Source organism: Passer montanus, unplaced genomic scaffold (assembly GCF_014805655.1).
Source record: "Passer montanus isolate IOZ18808 unplaced genomic scaffold, ASM1480565v1 scaffold20, whole genome shotgun sequence".
Classification (NCBI taxonomy): domain Eukaryota; kingdom Metazoa; phylum Chordata; class Aves; order Passeriformes; family Passeridae; genus Passer; species Passer montanus.
In genome coordinates this window covers 9,991,993-10,001,170 of record NW_024366592.1, presented here as the reverse complement: position 1 = coordinate 10,001,170, position 9,178 = coordinate 9,991,993, and the positions used below count along the sequence as shown (strand labels likewise).

At 43.6% G+C, this 9,178-nt stretch overlaps 1 protein-coding gene across 1 annotated transcript; it reads left to right on the top strand.

The window, feature by feature from the left end:
* The first annotated feature begins 4,001 nt into the window (after window positions 1–4,001).
* Window positions 4,002–9,178, top strand: YARS2 (tyrosyl-tRNA synthetase 2). The gene is given in 6 exon segments (XM_039707860.1): window positions 4,002–5,052; window positions 5,054–5,419; window positions 6,359–6,526; window positions 7,596–7,751; window positions 8,071–8,241; window positions 8,494–9,178. Coding segments are annotated over 6 exon segments (1,446 nt in total). The 5' UTR covers window positions 4,002–4,627; the 3' UTR covers window positions 8,654–9,178.

The following is a 9,178-nucleotide window of genomic DNA, read 5'->3' as shown; positions in this document are numbered from 1 at the left end:
TGAGGATCTTCTCTGAAAGAAGAATAGGAATCAAATACTGGGTGAAAACTCGGGCATGAAGTGGAAACTTAAGTGAACACATCACCCATGATGTGCCAGCTCTCCATTCGTCCCTCAGCCTGGCACTCTTCCTGGTGGGACACAAAAGACACTAATAAGTGACTTCAAAATTATTCCAGTTAAGTAATCTGACTGGGAAATTCTTGTAATAGTTTTCCAGACCCCAGATGATGTGATATTCGATTGACATAGAGTTGCAGTTTATAGGAAACGCTACCTTTCTTTGGCAATGACATCCCACAACACTGTAAGGGTTGACTGTGATTATATCTGCATCTACTCAAGAATAGTGAAGGGCAAAGGAGCCATGGGCTCAGTGAAGAACAAGGAGGAAAATGCAAGTGGAGGCGTGCCTACCACTGGAAGTGTCATCAACTACTGCCCAGAGAACTGTGTGGGTGCTCCCCAGGCTCCACCCAGGCCCTTCATACCAGCATTTTATATTTAATTTCGCATAGCTGTTCCCTGAACTGTCCAAGTAATTTCCTTCAAACCACCAGGAAGTTTATACACCTGCACTGGCAAGCAGAGGGAGTTTCAGCTTTCATATTTACTTTGATATTCTGAAAGCAGAAGAGTTTTCTCTTCTCCATCAGCATCATCCAGAATACTAAGTCAGCCAGGATAAAGGATTCATTCTCAATAACTGAATTAGAAATAAAAATTCTTATTTTCATTATTATGTCTTGTTAGTTCTTGTTTTAATCTGTGTTATTTTTCCAAGCACATTGCCATGAAAATAATGATTCTTTCATGACTATTCTATTTATCATAATGGAAGCTAAGCCTTTACTATCAGTTCTGGATTTCCTTGTGTGAAAATGCTTTCAAAATGCCTGAAAAAATAATTTGCTTACAAGGCTAAAATAAACTGCTTTATGATTTATAGGAAAACAATCACACCTAAAGACTGATGATTTATAATGGAAAGACTAAGCACCGTAATTATCTCTAACTGCATCCACATTTCTTCTACTTAGGCTTAGCCTAAGTCCCCTAATGGGATTTAGTCCCAAACACTTCCTACTTTCCCTGGTTACATTACTGGTATCCCATTTTATAGCCAAGAGAGATGACCCTTGGCTTTGCCTTAATCTTTTAAGTGAATGGTTCTCAGAATGAATAATTTGACCATTACAGTATGGCAGAGTGGCAAAAGAGTCACAAAAGTTTCCTCAGTTATGTCACAAGCAAACATTTTGTTAGTGAGTGACACCAACCCATGAGCTTTGGGGAAAAGATACCAAGTGCCTACACACATTGTGTAATTACTTAAATCTCATGGGAGATGCAGAACTTTCTTTCCAAGACTTTTCTCTTATTTGAAAATTAACTCCGTGCATGACTTTATGGAGAATGGAGAGATTTTTGACTTAGATACTGTCATGTATAAAAAAGCTGTGTAAAAAAAAGAATAATTGCTGAAAGCCAACAAGCCACAAATAACATTGTCACAACAGTATTTTAAAAACAAAGAGGATTTTTATAGTTGATTCTGGGTTTTCTCTAGAAAAACCCAGTATTGAAACTGAATCTGATGGAGACTAAAATCAAGGACAAAAGCAGCTGTCAGCACCATTGTCTGCAAACCCCTGGGCCGTTGTAAAGTCAAAAAAGTTATTTAGCATGGAAAAATATGAAAGCATGTTCCATATTAATTGGTCTGGTGTTTGAAGGATGGATATTAAATCTAAAACAAGATCAATATGGCACAAAGACCAATTAAAAACAGCTGTGCACCTATCAGAGGACAAATAAAGAGGTCCATGAAAAAGAAACAAAATTAAACAACCAATTGCAGCAGAGAAAGAGAGGATAAGAAAGGAACACACAAGCACCAAATACCCCTTGGTGGAGAGAGATGAGGTAACAGGGAAGAAGTTACTTTTCAGCTGAAAAAGTTGACAAAATAAAAAAAATCGATATACTGAAAAATCAGATCAAATAAAATAAAATAAATGTGAGGGAGGGTGACAAACCACATCAAAGGAGAAGGAAAACATTCAAATGCTCTGATTATTCTGAGATATAAAAGCTGCAGAGGGATTAAGGACTGCAGAAAATAACAACTGTCCTCTTGCCTACAGACACCACAGAGTCAGGCTACCCCTTAGATGTACATTGAATGCAAATGCTTTTCCCACCCCACATAAAGAAAAAAAAAACAAAACCAAAAAACAGAGTACAGCATAAGCAATAATAAGAAAAGAGGTGTATTGGTATGAGGTGTGCTCTGGAAGGCAGTGGGCACAGCCAGAGCATCTGCCATCACCAGGTGATTATCCCAGCACCAGGGGATTTACTGGAGAGGGGCAGGGGAGGTGGATTCTAAAGCTCCTGCTGATGTTGTGGAGCTTTATGCTGGTTCACCAGCCAGCAGCCACAGGCTGTCTCTGTGCAATGAAAGCAGAAGTACAGGAGACACGAATAAAGAACAAAATGGCAAAAATTAACTCTGTAACAGAATTAGCTGGTTCACTGTTGCTAACACAACACAGCATTTCAGAGATTTCAAAGTAAATTTCTGGTCCTTCACCAGAAGGAAGTAAATTTCTGGTTCCATCACCCTTCACTGGACACGCTCCAGAAGCTCAATGTCTTTCGTGCCATGAAGGGCCCAAACCTGGACAGAGGATTTGGGGTGTGGCCTCACCAGTGCTGAGTAGAGGGACCATCACTGCCCTGGTCCTGCTGGCCCCACTGCTGCTGGCAGAGGCCAGGCTGCCACTGGGCTTCTTGGCTGCCTGGGCCCACTGCTGGCTCATCTTCAGCTGCCCTCAGGGATTTTCCCAGGCAGCTTCCCATCGCTCTTCTCCCAGCTCGTAGCATTCCAGGGGGGTGTTGTGAGCCAATGATGGAAGAAAAAGGGATTATGTGAAGTCACTGGCCCCTTCCAGCACAAAGGAATCAAACCGTCTGCTCCAGCTGGGCGTTTACCTGAACCTACAGCACGGAAGAACTTTCCATAGTCATTGTTTTTGCTAGCACTTAAATAGGAACAGAGAATGCTAGAGAATAGGAATTTCAGCTGTGTGGAAGTGGTGCATGGAGAACATTACCAGGCCATTTATGAGACAATGGCTGGTTTTTGGGATCCAGTGTGTCAGGATTACTCTTCTTGTCAGTATTATCTGGTGAGTTACTAATCTAAACTCTTCTAAGTCTGCACAGTATTTCCATTTATTGATCACCATTGATTATCACCTTGATTACCATATTGATTATCATTGATTATTGATCCATTGTATTATCACCTCTACATATTGCTTCTAACACTTCTAATATTACTTCTAGAATGGCAAAGGCTTTGACAATGTCTACAGAGTGCTTGCTACTGTCTCAAAGGTAATCAATGACCAACTGAGCTCCTTTTCCAGCCACCGGGAACCTCACCAGACCACCAAAGCTCCTCAAACATGATGGAGAGTGGCTTAGACATTCCATCCAACCAGTCCCACAAGGTCCTGTGAAGGCACCTCATCATGCCCCATGGATTTGTGCACCCCCAGGTTCCTCAGACAGGCTCAAACCTCATCTTCTACAGGAGACGGATCATCCTCCTCACCCTTACCTGTCCTTCTGCAGCTCTGCCAGGGTGCTTGGAACACCTGCCAGTGAAGACTGAGGCAAAAAAACCACTGCAGACCTCAGGATTCTCCATATCCCAGGTGCTCCATTGCCCTGCAGAGGGCCCGTGTTTCCTCAGGCTAACTTTTATCACCCAGGTGCCCACAGCTGCACACCCCTGGCTGTGGTTTGAGCCCCTCTTCCCAAACATTCAAGACATGTAACACAGCTAACACATTCTAGGAATATAGCTAAGAAATTCTAGGGTCTGTAAATTCTAAAGCCCTGGTTGAGACTGTGAAAAACGCCAATCACTTGTTTTTGAAATTTTAAAAGTTTACTAGTAATAAAATGGTTATAAAAAATAGTATTAGAATAATAAAATTTGAACATTTGAGATTAGGACAATATGAGACAATAAAAACAAAGAGATACGGACGTCCAGGTACCTTTTCCTGGGCAACACAAGCCCGAAAAAGGACACCTGTTAACAGAGGATTAACCCTTAAAAACAATTGCCTGTTGCATATTCAATTGCCTGTTGCATATTCGTATGTCTCGTACATGATGCATTAATTCCATTCAAACACAGGATTCTGTCTGGTCACTGTCAACTTCCTCCTCTTAATCCTCATGCTCTCTTCCAGTCTGAGCGAGGTGGGAAGAAGTTAGTTTTCTGTTGCTAAGGGAGCAATAAATTTCCTTTCTCTGAAAGACTTAGGTGTCCTGTGGCTGCTACATGGTGCGAGTCCTTTCCTTAAACAAATATCGTGCACAGCATAGTTTCTATTTTAACATTATGTTACAACCTAAAACTATATTTAAGAAAATTAATACAGCACAACTTTCCAACATACACATACGATATTCATTTTAACACTTGCGAAAAGCCAATCATAAAGTACACATTTTTCACAAGACCAACTCAGGCACCAGCCGAGGGGCCGATTCCCACCGCCTGGCAGCTCCGGAACTGCTAAACTATTTCGGGCTGGCAAAAATGCAGCGGAAGAGGAGCCGGTTTTGTGGGACCGTTACCGTGGCGGTGCGCAAACCGCAAACCCTCCCCGCATTCCCGCTCCCCGCATTCCCGCCCGTGCCCCGGCCCCGCTTCCGGGGCGGTCCCGGCGCGGCGGCCCGGCGGGCGCGGGGCGCCGCGGGGCTGCTGGCGGCGCAGTGCGAGCGCGGGCTGTTCCAGGAGGTGTTCCCGGCGCAGAGCGCGGAGGAGCAGCTGCCGGCGCTGCTGGGGCCGGGCCGGCCGCCGCTGGCCGCCTACTGCGGCTTCGACCCCACGGCGGACTCGCTGCACGTGGGGCACCTGCTGCCCGTCATGGCGCTGCTGCACTTCCAGCGCGCGGGGCACGACGTCATCGCCGTGGTGGGCGGGGCCACGGCGCGGCTGGGGGACCCCAGCGGGCGGGAGCGCGNCGCGGGCGCTGCGCGCGGGGCTGGAGCGGCTCTTCGGGAACCACCGGGAGCTGTTCTGGGAGCCGGGAGCCGGGCGGCTCGGCAGCGCCGCCCTGCTGGACAACGCCCGCTGGCTCGGCCGGGAGCCGCTGCTCCGCTTCCTGGGCGGCGCGGGCGGGCGCCTCCGCATGGGCACGCTGCTGAGCCGGCAGAGCTGCCAGGCGCGGCTGCGCAGCGCCGAGGGCATGAGCCTGGCGGAATTCCTGTACCCGGCGCTGCAGGCCTACGACTTCCTGCACCTGCACCGGCACCACGGCTGCCGCATCCAGCTGGGCGGCCACGACCAGATGGGGAACATCATGTCCGGATACGAGCTCGTCACCAAGTACGGCGGGAGCGCGGGCAGGGGTGTGGGCAGCGGGCGGGCTGTGACAGCGGGACCGGGGTGCCATTGTCACCCCGTGCTGGAGCAGCTCCGGAGAGGGGCAGCGGGGGAATGCACTGCCCAGGGAGCGGGTGGAGTCGCTGCCCTGGAGGTGTGTAAGGAAAGGGTGCGCCTGGCACTGAGTGCCGTGCTCCAGGTGACATGGTGATGATGTTCGGTCACGGGTTGGACTGGCGGTCTCAGAGGTCTTGCCCAACCTCACCAATTCTGTGGTTCCATGTCAGAATGCTGTGCGACTTGGGGCTCGCAGTCTCTAAAGCAACAAGAGATTTGGCCGCACACAAATCCCTGTGATTTGAGAGGAGTAATTAATTGGCCTGACCATAAGCTTGGTACATGCATACGTTTTGACCAAGTTTATATTAATTTTTAAGAAAAAGAATAGGTTCTTGTATTAGTGAATCCAAGAACCAAAATCAAACACCCTCAAGCATGGGACAAAATTGAGACAAGTCTGCCAGCACACCTATCCTGGTATAATCACACCAAATATGATTATGATATTATGATTATTATATATTGCAGTATATAAGCTACTTAAAGTACATACATGTTTTTGATACATACAAAAGAACTTAAAAACTCATGGTGCTTTTTTTCCCTAAAGCATATGATTATGAGATTATGATTATTATATATTGCAGTATATAACATATAAGCTACTTAAAGTACATACACATCTTTGATACATACAAAAGAACTTTAAAACTTATGGTGCTTTTTTTCCTTAAAGTCCTCTTCACACAATAGTGTTCTGGCATCTTTTTGCCCATCATCCCTAGCTTTACATCAAGGATAGAATCTTGCAGAATGCTTGTATCTTAGTGAGCTTTACCAAGATTGGTTTATTTTTTTTAACATGCAGTGACTCTTTCTTAGGATGACAGGAGCAGAGGTGTTTGGAATTACTGTACCTCTTATTACGAGTACTACTGGCGATAAACTGGGAAAGACTGCTGGAAATGCAGTTTGGCTGAACAGGGAGAAGACTTCTCCTTTTGAGCTCTATCAGTTTTTTGTCAGACAGCAAGATAACGTAGTTGAAAAGTAAGTTTTTCTCCATCTTGCTTTTTGTCATTGTTTACAAAACCTGATTCTAACTGTTCACTGTAACTGCTTCATTTAATTATGTGCAACACAAGCTCCATGTAGAAGTATGTGTTAATTATAACTGTTCATGAAATAAACAGGCATGACTGGTTCCTAAGTAAGTGGGATAGTGGAACTTCCATATGCTGAAATACGCATCAGAAAATTAGAAGGGGGATGACAGAGGAGTGAAGCTTAATGCATTTTGTTCTGCCACTGGGTTGACTCTCTTATATGGCATATTAGTTTTAGTACTGTAGCATCACTGTTTTTTTCAGTACCCTACATTACTACATTATTTTAATAAGTTGCTCTTAAAACAGATCTAAATCTGTTTTACTTTAAACGTCAATAACACTGTTAAATTTGAGTTACCTCCCTTTCACATTGGGACCCTCCTTATGACTTACTTACCTCTCTGAAAGGTTTATCCCCTGACAATTCAAATCCATGTTCTAATCCCCAACACCTTTCAGACTGAAAAGAAGGATATGTGGGTAGTTAAGTCTAAAATATTTCAGCCATTCAGACTTTTTACCAGTAAAGGTACCTTTAATACACTTGCACGGAACTGACAGCTCATTAAAATGGACTTTGTTGTAAAGAGTAGGCCTAGGGTGCATCTTTAAATTCTTGATTATCATAAATAATCTTCCTGCTGAGATACTTGTCAATACAAGTATGCTTCTGTCCCATGATTGCCACAGACTAGCAGTGGGAATTTGCATTGGCATATTGTTAGTTGACACGTGATGCCAATAAATCCTATAAAATTTCAGGAGAAAACAAAATTGTTGTCTAGAATACAAGCTTCATAAAAGCATCTGACACTATCTTATGCCTGAACTTAAGCAGAATATTAAGTGAAATGTGAGTTTTAAAGATTTGATTGAAAGGACAGAGCGTCTTAATATGTATTTTTAAAATTGACTGAATCATTTTCATGCAGTTACTGAAGTTTGAATGACAAAGGCAGGAAATCTATAATGATGGTTATATAGACAAAGTATTTTTTCCCTGCTCATAGATACCTGAAACTGTTCACCTTCCTTCCTCTTGAGGAGATTGCCCACATCATGGAAATGCATGCTAAAGAACCTGAGAAATGGGGCCCTCAGAAACGACTGGCTGCTGAAGTAACTAAGCTTGTCCATGGCAGAGAGGGGCTGGAATCTGCTAAGAGGTAAAGTTTGATTTATCAAGCAGTTTTGTTTCAGATTTCTGTGGTAATTCTCCATAGCTTTTCAGGGACTATTTTAATCTTTAATTGTTGCTTAGATGTTAAAAGAGAAAAATGTAGTAAGTCCAGTAGACTTAAAAATACACTGAACATATTTTAAAAAGCCTTGCAGTAGGGTACAATCAAAAAGTGGGGGGTGTATTTAAAGCATTTCTGTTAGTTTGTGGACTCCCAAAAGAAACTGGGGAGGGGAATCTGATGAGTAGCACTTTGTGTGAAGAGAAGACTAGCTCTGTATTTTGAATGCTCTTTGTTCTCACAGGTGCACTAAGGCCCTTTATCACAGCAGTGTGGAGGCACTGGAAGAAATGTCTGACCAAGAGCTACAGGAACTTTTCAGACAAGCTACTTCTGCTGAACTGATGCTTGAACCTGGGATGACTGTTCTTGACTTGTGTCGCAAAGCAAATGCCATTCCAGATGGACCTAGTGGGTAAGTTCTCACCTGTGCTCATGGCTAATTCTCAAAGCAGTATTTTTTTACCCTTCTCAGAAGGTGTAGTAGTAGAGGCTGAGGTTAATTTCAGTCACTGTTGACCTGGGCTGAAAGTGAAGTGCAGAAGAATTAAAATGTATTCAGTTATGCATCCAACAACAATTAAAAAAACCAACCCTAAGTGAACTTTCAATTCTTAATAAATAGCTTTCTCTTGCAAGTAACAGTTGTTTCTGTTTTGTTTTTAAGGTACCGGAAAATTACAGATGGAGGAGTTTCAATAAATGGGAATCGTGTAACTAATCCTGAGACTGTTCTTATTCTGGGACAGCATATTCTGAAAAATGGAGTATCATTACTTAGGGTTGGAAAGAAAAATTACTACATTATAAAATGGCTGCAGTTGTGACAACAGAGTATCTCCCTAAAATGGCACATCTCTAAGTGTGCTGCTTGAAGATGTACTTGAAGGTATTCCTGTACTGTGCATTACTACACAGCTCACAGACTGCCCAGTACTTCTTTTTCAAAATGTACCAGAGTTCAAATAAAGGAGCTGAGTTATACCGCTGAAGAGATTGTAGATACTCTGCCTTATTCAAAGCACCATTCATAAGGATCTGCATAAGAAGAAAATGAAAAGATTCATTTCAAAGTCCAGCGATGGAGATGCATTTCCCCTCCTGTAACAGCCCTCTGGGTTGTAGGAGAGCAGTGGCCAGTTATTCCACAGGATAACCCACAGGAAAATGAGCCAAAGCAAACTCAAACCCACTCCTTCTTATAGCCAGTGTGTGGTCATCTAACCAAGAAGCCTTGCTGGGAGCAAAGACCACCAACCTGTGGTCATGTTTGCCTGAACAGGTTTGCTTTGAAGGAAGTTGCAGAAAATTCATAATAAAGATTCATAATAAATGATTAGGCATTAATGTAA